The sequence below is a fragment of the Danio rerio genome, chromosome 2 (genome assembly GCF_049306965.1).
Source record: "Danio rerio strain Tuebingen ecotype United States chromosome 2, GRCz12tu, whole genome shotgun sequence".
NCBI classification, from domain to species: domain Eukaryota; kingdom Metazoa; phylum Chordata; class Actinopteri; order Cypriniformes; family Danionidae; genus Danio; species Danio rerio.
In genome coordinates this window covers 13,117,209-13,138,353 of record NC_133177.1, presented here as the reverse complement: position 1 = coordinate 13,138,353, position 21,145 = coordinate 13,117,209, and the positions used below count along the sequence as shown (strand labels likewise).

Here is a 21,145-nt window from a genome sequence, read left to right as displayed (position 1 = left end):
ATCTGGAAGGGGGTAATGTCACATCCGTTAGTGACCACCTGAGGGCGCTGTAGTGCACCAGAACTCAGTGGCACAACAGCATCCCAGGAAAGACTACACTTCCATACATGCCCCGCGCACACACCGGAACATATACACTGATCTGTCATCACATCTGTTCTGTGTTACCGCTGATTATCTGGACTATTTATAGAACCATTCCACCTGTTTGTCATTGCGTCGTTTCTCTTCCTTGTTCGAGTATCCAGTAAGTTCAGTATTCCGAGTTTGTTATTCTTATCTTGTTCTTGTATTTTGCCTTAGTCTAGTTCGTGTGTTATTTGTCTTGTCTGTTTTCTAATTAGGTTTAGTTGTTTGAGTTTGTTATTCCTGAGCCTCGTCTCTGATTTAGTTTCTGGTTTTGTCGTTTATTTATTACTTTGTATTCTGATCACCTTGTTTGTTGCACTGTAAATAAATAATCTGCACTTGGATCCGCACCTTTTTGTTTCTTGTTTTGATCACGCTAAAACGTGACACTATGTAGCCAAGATGAGAAACTAACTAACATCCGTGGCGACCCCGGATTAATAAAGGGACTAAGCCGAAAAGTAAAAAAAAAAAAATGAATGTGATATTTAAATAAATGTACAAAAACACAAAAAAACAGTCATTTATATTCTTTCGTAAAGTTAAAAGGTAATTAATGTGATGTAAGTTAAAAAAATTCTAAAGGAGGACGTTTGTGTAATGATTAATTATTATTAATTACAAAATGTTAGGCTAAACATACTACATTAAATTTCATTAATTCAGAATGAACCACCAACTCACCCAGCAAATGTTTTACACAGCGGATGCCCTTCCAGCTGCAACCTATCTCTGGGAAACATCCACTCACACTTATTCGCACTCAACGAACAATTTAGCCTACCCAATTCACCTGTACTGCATGTCTTTAGACTGGGGGAAACCGGAGCACCCGGCAGAAACCCATGCGAATGCGGCTAGAACATGCAAATTTCACACAGAAACGCCAACTGACCCAGCTGAGGTTCGAACCAGCGACCTTCTTGCTGTGAGGGGACAGCACTACTTACTGCGCCACCGCGTTGCCTTAACTAGTTCTACATACTCATAAATGAAGCATAAGCCTTTACATTCAAATGTTTTTTTAGATCTTGAAAAATTCAAACCAATCAAATACGACGCACAGAAAAACGAATCTGTGAAAGCCTATAAATCAGAGGTGGGCAAACTGCGGCCTGCGGGCCATATGCGGCCCGCTGAACACTTTCATTCAGCCCACAAAGAAGTTTTTAAAATGCTGCTTCTAAGTAGCGGTTTGGTTTCAAAATTAATAAATTGATGCAATACAAGTGAACCCCATTTGATGACAGTATTTTACACGGTACAGTTAGTGCAACCAGTAGAATTAGAACACACTCTCAGATATTAAAATACACTCGACCGTTAATGACTGAAAATCAGGCAAAAAATAAATAAATTGACTCTGAATGTTGTTTGTTTAAGGAGGAATGGACAACAAAATACTTTTGTTCAAAGTATTTATCGATATTGGTATACTTCTCCAATATCAGACAGAAAGCGATAAGTCTAATATGCCAAGAAAGTATAGCTTTTTTTTAAAGACCAACCTAAGGGGCCGATCACACCAAACGCTTATTTACGTTCCAAAAACACGAGGTGCACTACACTGCCTTTTTGTTGACAAGAAAAAAAGGAGCTTGGTGTGCTTTTTTATGTCGTTAGGCAATGACTGAATCAGCTAGGTATTTTGCAAGAGTGCTGTTTATTTTCAGACTCATTGTTCACATTAGCACACTCATAATAACATGACATGGAATAACAAAGACTAAGATTCTTCTTCCGTTTTATCTCTTATCGTTTTGTTCTTATTCCGTTTTATTTATATAGTTTTATAATGATTGACATGAGCATATTAATACAAGCTCAAATGTGATTGTAGTGAATTTGACTCAAATTATTTAATAATTGCTGGTTTAATGTATATGTATGGAAATATTTCCATGCATACAGCTACTTTAAAAAGTTGTTTCATCAAAGTTGTTTTATCAAGTTTTATGATGATTGATCTTTATATTCTCAAAGCAGTGCAAATTAGATTATTGTAAATTTGACTGAATAGTAAACTTTAAAAGTTATTTTTAATGTGTTAATATGAGATTTTTTTTCTATCAGACAATATCTTTTCTCCACTGTAAAAATTATTACATTATTATTATTATATTTTATAAGGGATTATTTTATTGTTTTATGATAATTATAAGTAAATATAAGTTGCAGTGCAAATTCATTTGACTTGTAAATTTGACTCAATAATAACTATTAAAAGTTATTAAAAGTTATATTTGACTCAAATATAACTATTTGTGTTAATGTGACATGTTACTGTACGATATTACATGTTCCATGCAACCTTCCACTATAAATAAAATATATCTTTTGAAGAATTTGACATGTGGCCCTTGGTCTAAAAAGTTTGCTCACCGCTGCTATATACCCTTATAAACGTGAACCTGTGAGACCATTTCAAAGAGACAATCTTGAAAGAGCGCTCTCCGCGCTGAAGAATAGACTATCTGAGGTAGGCGGTGCACTGGCTGCAGAGTGCATTTGCTGCTTTGTCGTTTCAACGTGAATCTTCTCAACTCGCTACTGTCACAAATCCTGTCGGCACATCATTCACCGCGCGCGCGGTTGTGAGAATGGGTCATTCCCGGAAAGTGAATACTTGCATCGGATGTTGAGAGCTGACTAAATATTTTACCTTGGAGAACAACGCGGAAAAAGACAACTACAGTACTCACATCACCAACACGACGTGATACACTTATCATTGAACGCAAAACGTGACTTCTGGTATGGGAATATATTATTTTATTTTATTTGCCAGGCATTTAAAGAACATGCTATCATGGATTTATTTACAGCTCTTTTCTGTCCCAGACACATTATTAAGGGATGAACTCGTCTGCTGGAGCAGGGAATTACAGGAGAGGCTCAACCAAAGATGATAAGGTGAGCTGTTGATTTTCACATTCTAACATAATGGTTTAAGACACATGATGAGGAAAAAGTTGTAAGACTGAGGTTTAGCAATTTTCATCTCAAGAAGGTCAAGTGTTGTTGTTTCTCGCAAGTTGTTTTGTTCTCTTTTACTGTGCTTCATTTAACACTAAGTTTCAGGGGACCGAAAAACTATGTGAACTTGACAGGATTTATGAAGTGAAAGTCAAAACCCCAGGACTGCAAAAAGCCAAGCAGCCTGTCCTACTCCAAAAGCTCCCTATGTAGGATAACTGCTCTTTTGAATGTTACATAACATATAGAAGTTTAAAACGTTTTATAAATTGAGTGAAAATCTAAATTTTGAATACCTCTTCCCCCCAAAGTTCACATTTGGCACATTTTTATGCAGCATATTTTTACATGGATGAATTGATGATATCTACAATACACTATTAACATAAAGATATAATTATATGGTATAATATAAAATTGATTCAATGCAAAGCTTATAAGCTATAGCCATGATTTAGTACTTACAACTGTAGTTATTCATAGTAAAGCACAATAATGCTGTGTAATAATTCTCAATGCAGCAACCATACACTTTTAGATAGCTTTGGTATCTGTTACAAGTATGTTTTCAATAAGAGTTTCAATAAGGATGTGAAGTAACTAAGTCCTAAGTGTAGTTATTGAATGAGGAAAATGCCATACTGTAATATATGTCTATGAATTAAATTTTTTTTACCTGAAATAATTTACATTTCTCTGTGACCCTTTATTTACAGCTGAGTAGGCAACACTAATGATCTTACAGAGACTATTATATAGAGTTGAACTTGGGTCTTGTCTTGGTCACTTGATCCTACGGATGACTTAAACCACACTAGTAACATGAACCTGCTCTTTTCTGCAACGTAATCCATTCAGATATCTCACTAATATGTCATAGATGACACTGTCACACTTTAACTACCAGGCTTAAAAGTGTTGCTCTTGTCTCTTTGTCCACATTTCCATTCTTCTTTCTACAAGTCTTACTTTTTGAAGTCCTGACTACTGACTCTCATTTAGCCTGGGAAGCATTCAAAGCAGATGTAAGAATTTGGCTACTTTATATTCCTCTGTAATTCCTACCCTAATTTTTAGAGTTTAAGTCATTCTTTTAATATTTATGTTCTGAGATTTATTTATTTTGTTGTTCTCTGGGGGCTTTGTCTCACAAAGTTTTAAGGTCTTGTGACCAGTGTTGGGTGTACTTAGCGACAAAGTAGTTACTGTAAATAAATTTCTCTGAAAAATTTAAGTAAGGGATTGTTTTTTATATTTCAGTCATTAAAGTTACTTGTAATATACTTATATAAAATATATAAATTCAAGAGTTCTGTACAAATCTATTCAGAGAAGCAGAATATTTTGTTATACAAATTTACTTTTTAAAGAAGGCTAAATTAAGTCAATTTCACATTTTCGAAAAATTCTAAATTAAGAAATTAGTGTCAATATATGTATGAAATGTGGTGAATTATTTTAATATCAATAATATTTAGATATATATCCTGTTTGCTTTGTTTGACGGTTTGACTTCAATTTAAAGAGTTTGATTTCTATTGTCTCTGCATTGAGATTTGAAGTAATGAGTGAAATTAATAAACTACTGAGTATTATTGTATTATGTATTATTAGTATTATTATTGAGTATTTAGATTACATCAAGTAATTTAAAATCAAAAAGTCATTCATTTTCTTGTCGGCTTAGTCCCTTTATTATTCCAGGGTCGCCAAAGCGTAATGAATCGCCAACTTATCCAGTACGTTTTACTCAGTGGATAACCTTCCAGCCACAACCCATCTCTGGGAAACACCCATACAGACTCATTCCCACCAATATACAACAGACAATTTAGCCTACCTAATTCACCTTTACCGCATGTCTTTGGACTGTGGGGGAAACCGGAGCACCCGGAGAAAACCCATGCGAATGCGGGGAGAACATGCAAACTCCACACAGAAACACCAAGTGACCCAGGCGAGGCTTGAACCAGCGACCTTCTTGCTATGAGGCAACAGCACTACCTACTGTGCCACCACCTCATCAAGTAATTGAAATACGATTTTAATTATATAATTAGTCATTTGTTACTTTTTTAAACTGACTTATAGCTGCTTGTGACATCACATGCTATACGTGAACTGTCAACATTTTTGCCAACTTAAAATCATATTTAATCCTTTACTCATTAAGATGCAACTGTCTTGAAAAAAACATCAGCCAAAACCTGAATTGAATAGAATTAAATTGAATTAACTGTAATTTTTACTTATCAATTGAGTGCTTTATCATTTGAAATGTTTGCACCCACTTGATATAAAAAAGAATGGCAAAACTGAGGCTCTGGGCATATAATACTGTTCACAGTTTGCTACTACAAATGACTATGACAGTGAGAGTTCTTAAATGTTTGAACAATATTCGGGTGGGGGTCCAGATTCTGTTGGAGCATCAAACTAAACAAAGTGCACCCTCTGCTGACAGAATGCATTTTTGTCATTAGAGCACAGTCCAGTAGTTATTGTTATAGTTTATTTAGCAAAGCAATCTTGTTTACTGTGGTATCAGTATTTATTATTGAAATCAAAACATACATTTCTTACTTGGATTTTTTTGTCTTGTTTCTAGTCTAAATATTTAAAAATAAATAAATCAAAGCAAAATAATTTTGTTTTTCTTTTTGACATAAGGCAGATAATTTTGCTAGTTTAAAAGAGAAAAACTTAATTTTGACATATTACATCTTAAAACAAATCAATTTGTTTTACTTGTCAATAAATGATATATATTTTTTTTTTAGATATTTTGACTAGAAACAATACACCCATCAGTGGTTTCTGGCTGTTTGCTGTCACGGATCAATCATTTTGTCCCTTGACACCGAGTTGAGTAGTGTTAAATGCTTTTTTTAGTGATAGAACCCAGGTCATAGAATAACTAGGCAATGGAATAAATTTTTTAAGGATTTTTTGAGCACAGTTGCGAAAAGTGTTACTGAATTTCTAAAGCAACACTTGAAACATATTTACAAAATTGTTAAGATAATTATTTTAGACAGCAGACAGTTATTTCTGTTGTTTGACTCATTGCTTATTTTATTTGCCATGTGGCAGCAGGTATTCTCTTTTTTCACTTTGACCTAGACCCACTAGAGGGCACTCCAGCTATATGTACAGCCCACAGGCCATTTATCTGGACTACACATCCTATCATGCTTTGCGCCAGTCAGACTCTGATCACACTATATATCAGGTCACAAACTTCCTGAAGGGCCTGTGTCCTGTAAAATTTAGCTCCAACCCCAATCAAACACACCTGAACAAGCTAATCATGGTCTTGCTTCATATATGAGGCAAATGTGTAGAGGCACGTTGGAGCTAAACTGACTGAGATAGGACAGCCCTGCTACAGATGCCAATCGGGACTTTATTGTGGAATATTGGATTAAGTTGTGGATGTTTTTCAAGTGTTTCTTGCTGTCTTCCCTATTTTTATTCTTGTATTGTTACTTGTTATATGATTGTTTGCTGCCCGCCCTGACCTTTGCCTAATTGACAGATTATTCTTTTTGATTACCCCTTTTAGCACTGCTCCTGTTTTTGATCCCTGCTTGTTTCAATTATCTAGAAGTTGTCTAAGTCCAAGAAAAAGTTTTGCTAGAATATAGTAGGGCAGCAGATATTGATTATTTTAGTAATCGAGTATTGTACTGTAATATGTAGTGATGTTAATTATTACAGAGTATTACATTATATTGATATTATATTAATTATATTCTACAGATAATTTATTAATTACTCAGATAAAGTGTAGATTTTCTTTATTAAATATTAAAAGTTAGGTCTTATTACATTTAAACCTACAATAATATTAAAATAATGTAATTAATATTGTATAAATTGTATATGTTACTATCGTGACCCGGATGGAAGTGAGGTTTAGGGGGTGAGTGTAACAGATATATAAATATATAAAGAAATATCACGCAAGTAGCAGTGCTGTATATCGGCACTGGTAGGGGGCGTGCTTGGCTTGAGAGCTAGTATTGACTTTAGTATTTGAATGATTCTGTAGCGTGATGACAAAACAGCTGATTTTGCTCACATTTTAAAATTATAAGGTTGAACGGCATGCAGTTCCATCAGTCTACAGAGATTTCCCAACATTTCTCTGTTGCAATGGGCATATCATAATAATTAAGGCAGAAGAAGCAGAAACAAAGCAAATAAGACTACTGTGCTATAAATAAAGCGCTACAAAATACAAAAGAGGGAGATCGACTTAGATTGTCACCGTCACTTACCTGTTCTATATTTTTTCAGCTTTAGTTTGAAACTTAAGCTGGGTTTTTGTCGCCATCATGTGGTGGAACTCCAACAGTCAATTTTTTTGTTCTGCTAACATCAATAAAAAATATTTTTCAGATTACTTAAAGATAATATACAACCTAACCAGAGTTCAACTTGAAATTAGGGTACAATAAACTAATTACATTCCATAAATTAAAAAATTATGGCTTTTTGTTGTTTTTATCCCTGCTATGTAAAGCAGCTTTGACACAATCTACATTCTTAAAAGCACTATTGAAATTAATCTGACTTGGCTCAAAATCTGCAGTGGGGTTTCCATATGAAGCAAGTGTAGTGTTAGGGAAAGGGATAGAATATACAACATGACTTTTACAGCATAAAAATCATTAAGACTATTTGTAATCTCAAACAGTTTCCCTAAAAATAACTAAAAGATGGGTGCACTGAAAAAGATCTGTATTTATTACACCATCGATCTAAAATGAAACCTTATCAAACCCCCAAAGACAGAGCTCAAAAATATATCGGGAAGCTGACTAAGGCTCCTGCCGGAAACAGCGAGAGAAAGACTTCATCAAACTGGTTTTCAATCACAGAGAGAAATCATATTGATATTGAAATCAGATAGTTTTGCAAAACACACATACAGTCACACACAAGTGGAAGATGTCCAAAAGCATGATTACAAGTAAACCACATATTTAAGTCTGTGTCTAAGTTACAGAGACAGTGAATGTATCAACTTAAAGGCACTTGGGCATTCACAAAATGTTGCTAATGAACATTATAACCAGACCCTATATTGATTTGCAGTCGTAACCCTTCAAGCTGCACTCTATGGTATGTTTTAAATCAAATTGTGTTTCTGACACCACTCTAAACAATTAAAAAAACAACAACAATGATGACCTAGGCTATACAATTTTACAGGCCTTCTTTTCAACTTACAACTGTTTTGGTTTAGGCTAAATGCTAATGTTAATGTGTTGATTCTGCTCTGTAGCTTCTGAAGCAACAATCTGTACATTGTTGTAGTAGTAGTAGTATGCCAGTTTAGAGAACTCTGTGTATAGAATTTATTTTTGTTTCATCAAATACTCCATCTGCAGTTTGTGTATAGCTTGTATTCAGAACTCAATTCATCACAACTAGTGCGGAGAAGGAACTGGCCATTGTGCTTTTACGCAGGATATGTTTGATTGTTTGCCTTTTTTTGTAAAGTAGTTTCTAAGTACACGTAAACATTGCACTTACAGAGTTTTTAAAAACTGTCAATGACAACAACATTTCTGATAAAGAGCGTCATCCATATTTCATTGTTTTTGTTTTTCTGTCATACAGCCTGTCACGTGATTTCTTGCTGAGGGGCAAGTGTTTTTTTTCTCTCTGTTCTCCATATACTTTTCATTTCATAAGCATCAATTTTAGGCAGTGAGAAGGTTGCTGGTTTAAGCCTCTGCTGGGTCAGTTGGCATTTCTGTAAGGAGTTTCCCTGTGCTCGCATAGGTTTCCTCCAGGTGCTCTGGTGTCCCCCACAAGTCCAAGGACATGTGCTGTAGGTGAATCGGGTAAGCTAAATTGTCTATAATGTTTGTATGTGAATGAATGTATGGGTGTTTCCCAGTGATGGGTTTCAGCTGGAAGGGCATCTGCTGCATAAAACATAATGAAACATAAGAAAATGAATGAATGAATGAAGTATCAATTTCAATTTTGCACACAAAGAACTTGTTGTATTTTGCAGCACAGGTAAAGCAGACTTGGGGTAAAAACAATCACTGTGCTGCTGCAGACACACTGTTGTCCGACCTGGGTGCAGTGTCAAAAATGTAACATTACAGTTTACCTAATACCATTAAGTTACTTTTCTGGAATATCCAATATTTTATTATCATTACATGCTTTCAAAGGGAAAGGCACATTTTTTTTGTCAAAATAATTTTATTTAAATGGTTTCACATAGGAAATGAATGGGAAATACAATAATGCTAAGCATTTTTAAAATATTTATCAAATAAAAATCAATAAATGCAAAACAATGCAGATCAACATATTTCTAAATGAAGGTCTGAGCCAATAGTTCAATGTCACACACAAACAGTATTTTTTGTTTCATAATTAGCCACCAGATGTCACCAATCTCCATATTTTTAACTTTCAAATTTAATTGCTGTCAGCTGACTGTTGTGAACTATTTTGCTGAAGTTAAAAAATATACATATTAAAATAAGCATTTAGCATTGTTTTACATAAATATTAAACAGAAAATTATTTTATTTGAATTTGTATGGCTTAAAACTTTATTAATTTTTATAAGTTTGTCAATTGAGTAAAACAAAAAAGAGGTCTTGATTCAACAAAGTCCTCTTATTTTTCCTATAACGTCACAATTATTGGGGAATACTAAATTGCAATTTTCACTTTTTGCCCCATGGACTTGCATTTATACATACACCAATGCTATTATTATGCTAAGGTACTCAGTTTGCTGCATTGGAAAGTTCAAGCTTGGTAAACTCTGACCTGCGAAATTGCATCGCATGGCTGTGTGAGATCAATCGAAGATCGAAACATGGGTCTCTATTTTGACGATCCATCCGCAAAGTGCAAAGCGCAGGGTGCAAACGCATTCAGGGCGTGTCAGAATCCACTTTTGCTAATATATGGACAGAAAAATCCGCTTTGCGCCACGGCGCATGGTTTAAAAGGGTTGAGCTTATTTTCTTAATGAGTTATAGTTGTGTTTTGAGAATAAACCAACCAGTCTCATCTCCCATTCCCTTTAAGAATCAGTTGCGTCGTGCTATGGCACATTTGCTATTTACATGACATAAAGTAAGTGTAAGTGGTAAAACTGAGCATTTCACTAGCAAGAAAACAGTTAAACAGAGCATCTAAAGCATGAGAATGAGAGATAAGTCTCCTCATTATCTACTTTCACTTTCGTGGATAGGGAAACCTTGTACGCACAGACATCAATTAGCCTATAAATAATAATTTTGTTTTTTAAGTGCAAAGATTTGTTTCAAAACTATTTCTAAATTCAGTTTTAATTTCCAGCAAACAAATGAATGAACAATAATAACGAAGTGTGGTCAAAAACCTGAGTTATATCCTAATTCACATGCTATGCCCCATATGGTCTAAAACCTGACAGGTGGGCAAACCTAAGCTTGTTTTTAATAAAACAAATATAAATATGCATATAATAAATAATACTGCTAATAATAATAGCATTATACAAAAGCAAATTGTTATGAATAAACTGAAAAAGCCCCACTAAATGAAGAAGGCATGAAAGTATGGTTTTTATATTTATGTAGACTAGAAAAAAATATGTTTTGTTATATTTAAATCATTTATATTTATATCTTATAAATATCCTTATTATATCCTATATATCCTTAATATTTTAATTCGTTTTCATATGTAAAGATATTTGCATATTGCTCTACATCTTGTGTGTATTAAGCAGTGTGTAAGTGAGGAGCACAACTAACGAGCTCTGCGCGGGACAATAGACCAGCTTTGTTCTGGTCTATTGAAAAATCACACATAATTCCCAGATCACAGCCCGATCTGTCGGCGAGCTCGTTAACTTTCAAATTGGGCTCAAATCGGACTTAAAATCCTCTAGTGTGAACTAGACTTAAGCTGCAGCCGTTTGACAAAACATTTAAGTACAGTTTCTTTTATTTTCTGAACACAAGTTTCTCAATTCAAGTCCACCATTGGTCCAACAATGTACTGCAACACTCTCAGAACTCGCTTTCTCAAAGAATCTTTACAGGCATGCAAGTGCTTATGATTGATCATGGCTGATGCCGCATCAGCTAACACATGATGCTCGATCAAATGAATCTCACTATAAAAAAACAGAGTTTTTCACTTTAGTTAACTTTGTTTTGAAGAACTCTTTTACCTTGATAGGGCAGAATGGCGGACCAGTGGTTAGCATCGTTACCTCACAGCAAGAATATCACTGGATCAAGTGCTTCCCTAGCCATTTGACATTTCTGCAGAGTTTACTTGTTCTCCCCATGTTTGCGTGGATTTCCCCATGAGTTCCCCTGTTTGGCTTGTTTTGTAAAAGGCACAATGGAAAAATGTTATTATTAAACATTTTTAAATAATATATTATTTTTCAAAAGCAAAGCAAAAAAAAAAAAAAAAAACATGTCAAGAAGCTACCAATGAAAATCAGTAGGAAAGTATAAAGTAAATCTCTCACTCTCAAGTATTAATTTCAATCCATATACAGATGAATCAGAATTATTAGCCCCCCTGTTTATTTTTTTCCCCAATTTCTGTTTATCGGAGTAAAGATTTTTACAACACATTTTTCTAAACATAATAGTTTATTTAACTCATTTCTAATAACTGATTTTATTTTATCTTTACCATGATGACAGTATAGAATATTTTACTAGATATTTTTCAAGACACTTCTACACAGCTCAAAGTGACATTTAAAGGCTTAACTAGGTTAATTAAGTTAACTAGGCAGGTTAGGGTAATTTGTCAAGTTATTGTATAATGATGGTTTGTTCAGTAGACAATCGAGAAAAAAAATAGGTTAAAGAAGCTAATAATTTTGTCCCTAAAATGTTTTTTTTTTTAATTAAAACTGCTTTTATTCTAGCCAAAATGAAACAAATAATAAAAAAAATATTATCGGACATGCTGTGAAAATTTCTTTGCTCTGTTAAACATCATTTGGGAAATGTTTAAAAAAAAATCAAAGGGGAGCTAATAATTCTTACTTCAACTGTATACCTGTATACTGATATAACTCAGTGAATGCTTGCAAAGCCTTGTTTTGCCTCAGCAGATATTTCGTAGCATTCTTTTGTATTCCTGGATTATTTATTGTTGCTGACTGGACTGTTTGCTTATTTATGGATTGCTTGCTGCCTGTCCTGATCTTTTTTGTGTGTCCTCATTTCTGATGGTATGCTGCCAGCCTTGACTCCTTCTTGGAATGTTGTTTGTGTTTGTATGTTTCCTCTCACCATCAAAAGACATGGGACATAAGTGAATTGCCTAATCCAAAGTGGCACTGTAGACGAACTCTTAAGGGCGTCACACATCAGATGCATTGCTCTGCTCCGCAACACGGCACACACATGACAGTTGGAAGTATCATACACCAGACACGCACATTCGAATGTTATTTAATATGAAACTATTTAGATGGTGCTCTGTGGTGTGGCAGAAAATAAACAGTGTCCTGAGTTGGTATGCCACAGACAGCCGCTTTTTGCATACTCTCATAGAAATCTATGTTAAGAGTTTTAAAATGCAAGGCGCGGCATGTCGCTAAGCAACACGTCGCCGAGCGGCACATCCGGTGTGCAACCCCTTTTAGTCAGCTATATCTCTCTTAACAATTTCTAACTCATTTGCCATAACAAGCAGGGAAGCACTTAAGACCTCCTAGAGGTCAAACTCCTCTCTCAGCCTTCAAATGGAAGGGGGCCCCAAGCTCGAAGACCTTCTGTGCTCAGGGCTCTCTCAGGACTGAATGCCAAACAGACTTTATTATTAATCATCAGCTAAGTATGAACTCTTGAACATTGATTCATTGATGTTTTCATTATGTTAAGTTTCAACTTTATTCATTTTTAATGTTAAAAATTAAATTAATGCTACATGGACCATTAATCAGCTCATTTTAAAAGAAAAGACTGGCCTTTCACAAATTGGCCTTTCACAAATTGCTAACTATTATCAAAGTTTTCCAATAACACTAACAATACGCACTGGCAGAAATGTGGAAATTGCACATGAAATTATATAGCATTCGTTATCTGTTTAATATTTAAAATATGTTATTGTGCTGTTTTTGTTAATATGAAAAAAAAAAAAATCTGCCTAATTCTGCCTTTTGATTCACACCACTCCTAAACCCAAGTGTGCATATTAAGAAACTAACTTGACATATTATTGATAATACATGTCAGTGCTACCGAAGCAGTGTCTTCATTAATAACTTAGTGGCACCTGTCCCAGTGGTCCATGTTAGACTAGTGAAAACATCAGCTTACACATCTTAAAACAATAATTATGATATTGTTACAAATGAGTAATATCATATGCCATATACTTTGGCTAGCTGATTTATTACCTGCATTGTGAAAGTATTTAAAGCGCTTCACTTTTTCCACATTTTTTATGTTACAGCCTTATTCCAAAATGGATTAAATTAATCTATTTCCTCAAAATTATACACACAATACCCTATGATGACAACGTGAAAAAAGAAATTGTTGCAAATTTATTAAGAATAACAAAATCACATGTGCATAGATATTCACAGTTTTTGCTCAATGCTTTGTTTATGCACCTTTGGCAGCAATTGCAGCCTCAAGTCTTTTTGTATGCCAAAAGCTTGGCACACTAGTCTTCGGAGTGACTTCCGTCCGGCCACTCTACCATACTGGCCTGATCGGTGGATTGCTGCGTAGATGGTTGTCCTTCTGTAAGGTTCTCCTCTGTCCACAGAAGAATGCTGGAGCTAAGACAGAGTGACCATCAGGTTATTGATTACTTCCCTGACTAAGGCCCTTCTCACCCGATCCCTCAGCTTAGATGGCCTGTCAGCTCTAGGAAGAGTCCTGGAAACATATTCCACTTACAGATAATGGAGGCCACTGTGCTTATTGAAACTTTCAGAGCAGCAGAAGTTTTCTGTAACCTTCCCCAGTCTTGTGCCTTGAGACAATTCAATATCGGAGGTCTACAGAAAACTACTTTGTCTTTATGCTTGGTTTGTGCTTTGACATGCACTGTCAACACTGGGACCTTAAATAGACAGGTGTATGCCTTTTTAAATCATGTACAATCAACTGAATTTACCAAAGGTGAACTACAATTAAGCTGCTGAAACATCTCAAACATCTCGAACTATTCAACATAGTCTTCAAAAGTCTGATTTGGTAGCTGAGCTAAACCAGACAGTTATTGAGGTGTAGAACTGTTCCAGCAGCTTCTTTAGGAGGTGAACTTCCTCAGCTGACGAAGAAACTACAGCCTTTGATAGTGATGCCCAGGAACCTGAATGACTCCTCTGCTGACACAATGCTGTCCATGACGCCCATTGGGGGAGAGCAGGTGGATTTCTCCTGAAGTGCACTATCATCTGAACTGTTTTGAGCATGTTGAGCTCCAGGTTGTTGTGACTGCACTAGACTCCTTGTCCTCCTGTCTGTAAGCAGACTCGTCACTGTCCTGAATGAGGCCGATAAGTGTGGTGTCGTCTGCAAATTTCAGGAGCTTGACAAAGATGTCTTTTGAAGTGATGGGCACGGAGAGCTGAGTTAAATTGGGCAGGAGACGTTTTGGGATGATAGTGTTAAAAGCCGAGCTGAAGTCAACAAAAAAGATCCTCACATACATGTAGGTCCTTGATCTGTCTAGGTGTTGCAGAACATAATGCAGTCCCATATTGACTGCATCATCCACACCCCTGTTTACTCTGTAGGCAAACTGAAGAGAGTCCAGTGAGGGTTGAGTGATGTCCTTCAGGTGGGCCAGCACCAGTGTTTCAAAAGACTTTATGACCACAGATGTTTGCGCCACCGGTCTGTAGTCATTAGGTCCTGTAAGTTTGGGTTTCTATGGGATGTGAATGATGATGGAGCGTTTGAGGCAGGACAGCACTTCACACAGCTCCAGTGATCTGTTGAAGATCAGGGTGAAGATCGGGGCCAGTTGGTCAGCACAGTATTTTAAACAGGCTGGTGTTATAAAACTATGGGCCTGGTGCTTTTTTCCTCTTCTGTTTCCGGAAGACCTGGCGCTCATCATCTTCACTGAACTGAAAGGTAGATGTGGGGGTTTTTCCCAAACCGGCAGTAAAATTCATTCAGGTCGTTTGCAAATTGTTCGTTGTTTACAGTGCTGGGGGATGCTATCTTGTAGTTTGTGATGTTTTTCAAACTTTTCCACACAGATGCTGAGTGGTTGGAAGAGAACCGACTCCTTAATTTCTCAGAATAGTTCCTTTTGTGTCTCTGAACTCCTTTTCCAGTGTGTTTTTGGCCTGCTTATATAAGGCCCTCCTCCCATTCCTGTAAGCAACCTCCTTGGCCTGACGTAGCTGTCTGAGTTTTTAAAGTGAATCATAGTTTGTCATTGTATGTGAGTTGAGTCTTAGGGTTTGTTATTCGTGACACTATTCGTGATTGTTTAGTTCTTCTAAAATCATCCGAGAGTTGTTGTCATAACAACAGTTCTGGTAGCTCAAACCTACTTGGGAGCAGGTTCATTTCATATTAACAGAATTAGATCGGGTCAGTTCAAGCAAAGATAGTACTGAAAGTGTGTACCTAATGCTGATTTTTTCTTGCAGTAGTTATATACACTTAGGAAAAAAAGTAAATAAATATTTTCAACTCTATATATAAGGTAAATATATATATATATATATATATATATATATATATATATATATATATATATATATATATATATATTTATTAAGGAAACTGATGCAATCTGCACTTCGATATTGGGTATTGTGTGTAGAATGTTAAGGAAATAAATTAAATTAATCTTTTTTTATAACAAGGCTGTAACATAAAAAAGTGAAAAAAATACTTTCCGGATGCGCTGTATAGGTCCAGTTGTAGATGTAATCTTCTGCAGCTACTCACAGTCAAACGCAGTCAACAAACATATGCCAAAATAATAAAGTACATCCTGTGAAGGGAAAAGAGAAACAAGATTATTCTAAAGGTGAGTTATTTGTATTCAGTTTCTAGCATTTAATATTTCCTCCTAATGCTTAATGTAAAGTGCTACAGAGAGAAATATAATGAAATCTTTCATTATGCTAAGCATAATATTAAGCATTATGCTACGCTAAGCAGCTGAACAAATGGCTGACATCAGTCTATGTTATCCTTTATTCCTTATCCTAATCTTTTAACAGTGTTACAAAAAGGAAGTCTAATGAAATCAGTGAATTCTCAAATATATAACAATGGCTAAGTAAAATGTATAATAACCTCAGGTTTCTTAGGTCACGCCTCAATGCATCATGTCTTCTGTTCTCTCCTCACTGCTCAGTGGACTTTATTAACCAAGTCTCTCCTGTGCAGGATTCTGTTATTTTTATGTGCCATCTGTCTCCCTGAGCTGATGCAGTTCATTTATAATGTCAGTATTCATCCAGCTCCTGTCACTGCTGTCCACAATTTACACCACAAGGAGAGGTTAGCTGCCATCATTTACTTTCATTCACCAATACTTCAGATACTGCTGAGTCTTTTGGATTTTAATTCTCTGCTCAGGTGAAGATGTATAGTTTTCTGACTAATTCTGTTTCAGTTATACATTTTATTTTTAAAGCATTATCATTTATTTTAAATATATATTTTATAAAGTAGTTGTCCCACTTGTAATAAAACTAATGCACAAAAATGCAATACATTTTAAATATTACACAGCATCCTTTTCTGACAGTTTCTTGCTTATTGCCTATTGCAACTTGTTCTCACTTCTCAGCTTAATCAAATGAAATGAAAATGAATAAATGCATTTGGCTTGTTTTGTAAAATGCACAATTAAAGAATGATATTACTAAACAAAAAAAAAAAAATTTTAAAAAACAAGTCAAGAAGTTGTCAATGAAAATCAGTAGTAAAGTAAGTATAAAGTAAGTCTCTCACTCAAGTATTAACTTCATTCCATACAGCAGCGGTTCCCAACAGGCAGAGTGGTACAGTACGATACGGTACTATTTGGTACGCTTTTATGGCCGTTTCCACTGTCAAAGGGCGTACCAATCCATACCGCACTGTACCGCTTTTTCGGCACCCTTTACAAAGGGTACAAAAAGGCGATGCTAGACATGCAGCTGAAAGATACATTATTCGCTTGTGTTACACTTTCAAGGAGATGAAGTCTGTTCTTGTAGCAACATTTATTTCTGTTTAAACACATAGGAAAACACTGTTTGATTAAGGAGCACACTAGATGTGTCTGCCATGCAGTTAACCATACACTGATCACTGCTTCTTTATGCTATGGGCACCTAAGAGTCATACTTAATAACATGTTCTATAGTGCAGTTGTTTAGCAAAACATGACATTGTGACATTGACATATTATTATTTAGGCCACACTCAAAAAGGTTCCAAATTGATTCACAATTAACATCTCAAAATAGACCTAAATGTTTATTGTGATCACTTTCTCACAGCATAAAATAAGGCATAAACAAATTAAACACATTTGTGCATTACAATCTCCTTTAACTTGTATACAAATAATAACAATACCTATAAACAACCACAAAATAACTATTTGTCACATTTCCCCATAACTCTTTCATACATATCTGTTTCAAGAGTTCACACTTAGCTGATGATTGATTATAAGCAAGTTTGGCATGCTGTCCCGGGAGAGAGCCCTGAGCCCGAAGGTTCTTGAGCCCTGGGCTTCCTCCCGTTTGGAGGTAGAGAGGGGAGCCTCGAGCTCAGGTAGATCTCGACAACTCCCCCTTTTTATAATAGCTAAAGATTAAGATTGAAGGCTATTAAAAGATATGGTGCATTATTAGATTACCTGTATTGAAATTTAGATTTAACGATTAACTTGTTGTACATGTTTTTTGGAATGTGGGAGGAAACCGGAGAACCCGGGGAAAACCCACGCAAGCACGGGAAGAACATGCAAACTACACACAGAAACGACCACCGGCCTGTTAAGGAACTAGAACCGGTGACGTTCTTGCTGTGAGGCGACAGTGCTAGTCACTGAGCCACCGTGCTGCCCTATGGAGGGAAAGGTGAAAAGGTAGGGGTGGAAGGGGGGATTCTTCAAATCGAAGATGACTGTAGTGAGAAATCCCAGGCTCTTTATAGTGGTTAGGAATGGCCTGATTGGTGGATCAAGCATGCTAATGCAGAACCAGCCGTGTTCAATCATAATCACGTGCTCCTCTCGAAATTAGTTTATGAAAAAACTTCACTTCAAGAGTTCACACTTAGCTGATGATTGATTATAAGCAAGTTTGGCATGCTGTCCCAGGAGAGAGAACTGAGCACGAAGGTTCTTGAGCCCTGGGCTCCCTCCCGTTTGGAGGTAGAGAGGGGAGCCTCGAGCTCAGGTAGATCTCGACAACTCCCCAAAATGCTCCGCTCGGGACAGCAGCCGCGTATTTGAAGAACCCCCCAAAAGGCACATGACATTAATGCCATATCCGGCTGCTGAAAAGTGATACAGAAATAGCTTGGAGGAGCAACAGAGACTGGTGTGGGTGTAAAATTTAACTGAAAGTGCTTATGTATGACTATGTGTGCTCCCGGGGCCGGTTAATTGTAAGGACCAGCGGGAGAGTGAGTGGGGTAAGTGTAAAGGTTTAAAACATATGTGGTGAGTTTCGTAAAGGTTTAGTATAGTAGTGATGGAAAATGAAGCTGTAAGGTTCTGCGGAGCTGTAGCTGCAGATGAGAAGCGGTTAACTGATTAACCGCTTTGGCAGTCCAATGGGGGGTGTGTCAGTAGTGGTATGGATAAATGGTAGTGTGCGTGAGCTCCGGTGGAGCGACACTGCTGCAGCAGTGGTGCAGGGGGGATGAAGCTCGGCGGAGCGTCTCTGCGACTGCAGAGGTGCGGTGGTAGTCAGTACTAAGGGGAAGAATACACTTCTGCAGCAGCGTTTTAACTGCTTTAGCAGTGCTGGGAGTGACAGAAGTGGTATAAGTGTAATGGAAGTGTGCATGAGCTCCAGCAGAGCGTCACTGCTGCAGCAGTGGTGCAGGGGATGTAAATGATGCTCGGCTGAGCGTCTCTGCTGCTGCAGAGGTGCAATGGAAGTCAGTATCTGGAAGGGAAATACGCCTCCGCAGGGACGTTTAACTGCTTTAGCAGTGCTGGAGAGTGTATCAGTATTGGGTTGCTAAATGAAAGTGTATATGCGCTCGCTGAGCGTCACTGCTGCGGCAGTGATGTGGAGGGGAGTGATGCTCGGCTGAGCGTCTCTGCGACTGCAGAGGTGCGGTGGTAGTCAGTACTAAGGGGTAGAATACGCTTCTGCAGCAGCGTTTTAACTGCTTTAGCAGTGCTGGGAGTGACAGAAGTGGTATAAGTGTAATGGAAGTGTGCATGAGCTCCAGCAGAGCGTCACTGCTGCAGCAGTGGTGCAGGGGATGTAAATGATGCTCGGCTGAGCGTCTCTGCTGCTGCAGAGGTGCAATGGAAGTCAGTATCTGGAAGGTAAATACGCCTCCGCAGAGACGTTTAACTGCTTTGGCAGTGCTGGAGAGTGTATCAGTAGTGGATTGCTAAGTGGAAGTGTATATGCGCTAAGCGTCACTGCTGCGGCAGTGATGTAGAGGGGAGTGATGCTCGGCTGAGCGTCTCTGCGGCTGCAGAGGTGCGGTGGAAGTCAGTATCTAAAAGGAAGTGCACTTTCCCGCTAAGCCTTTATGGCTGTATAGTTGCGGGGAGTGTGGTGATGGAGAATAAATTGATGCTACAATGCAATGTAATTAAGTGGAGCTGCTGTAGAGGTGTAATTGTAGTCAGTATGGAAGCAAAACGAGTTCCCGCTACGCCTTTACGGCTGTATTATTGCGGCGGAGTGTGATAATGGTTAAATTTTTTGAAAAGTGTACATGTGAGCTCTTAATTAGCTTCACTGCTGTGGCAGTGGGAGCTTGGGGCTACCCCTGTGGGAGTCCGAGCTGCGGAGAATGAGTGCAAGTGAAATTGAAAAATTATGAAGAGGAAGAGAAGGGAAGTTTAATAAAATAAAAAGGAAAGTTTAGTAAAAATAAGTCCTATGCAACTAAGACAGAAAGTAGGAAGAACAGACAGAGTCGTGCTGCTTAGAAACTAGGTTGAAGTCTGCAACCGAGAATCAGCTGGGCTTCTCTGAGGAAATATTGGCTGAGGCAAATTGAGGATTTAAAGGTGTTAGAGGACCAATGACAGAGTTTATATCTGTTGTTGGAAGACTGTTCAGGCAGGGCGTCACTGCTGCAGCATTGGTGCAGGGGAAAAATAAATCTCAGCAGAGCTTCTCTGCAGTTACAGAAGTGCAATAAAATCAGTGGTGCAGAGAATTAAGGCTAAACAGCCGTCTCTGCAGTTGCAGCTCAGGCAAAGCTTAACTGTTGCAGCAGTGGTGCAGAGGGAGAATAAGGCTCGGCAAAGCGTCTCTGCAGTAGCAGAGGTGCAGTGGTACTCAGTATTAGAGCCTCACACGGAAATACTAAGTACTATTAGCAGTGATATTTAGAGATGAAAGTGAAAAAGGGGCTCAGCTAGAGCGTCACTGCAGTTGTAGTGATGTTAATGGGGTGTATAGTTAAGTGGAGCACCTAAACAGTCGATATTAGTAAGTTTTGAGTGCTACCGCAGGGACGTTAAATACTGCCTTTAGTGATATGTAAAGATGAACGTGAATAAGGCATATGCTAGAGGGTCACTGCGGTAGCAGTGGTGCTTTGGGTGTGCAACTCTGCGGAGCATTTCTGCGGCTGCAGTGGTGTAGTGGGCCAGTATGGAGGCAACTTGTGCTCCCGCAGAAGCATTTACTGCTGTATTAGTGCGGGAAGTGCAACGATAGTGGTATTTAGAAAATTTGTAAGTGTATGCAAGCTCATTTAGAACGTTCCTGTTGCAGCAACTGAAACTCAAGACAACCCCTGAATTGGTCCGAGCTGTGGTGAATGAAAGTGAATAGAAGTATAGGATAGTTTAAATTTGGAGAGAAAAAGTTAAAGCTAGAAAAACA

General features: G+C 37.3%; 1 protein-coding gene across 1 annotated transcript in view; it reads left to right on the top strand.

The window, feature by feature from the left end:
* The first annotated feature begins 2,558 nt into the window (after positions 1 to 2,558).
* The window catches only part of dpp6b (dipeptidyl-peptidase 6b), a 298,152-nt gene continuing 279,565 nt past the window's right edge, over positions 2,559 to 21,145 (top strand). The window contains exons 1-2 of the mRNA XM_068224691.2: positions 2,559 to 2,883; positions 2,971 to 3,042. Coding sequence (XP_068080792.1) covers positions 2,986 to 3,042 — 57 coding nt within the window. The 5' untranslated portion in view covers positions 2,559 to 2,883; positions 2,971 to 2,985. The remainder of the gene's footprint in view (positions 2,884 to 2,970; positions 3,043 to 21,145) is intronic.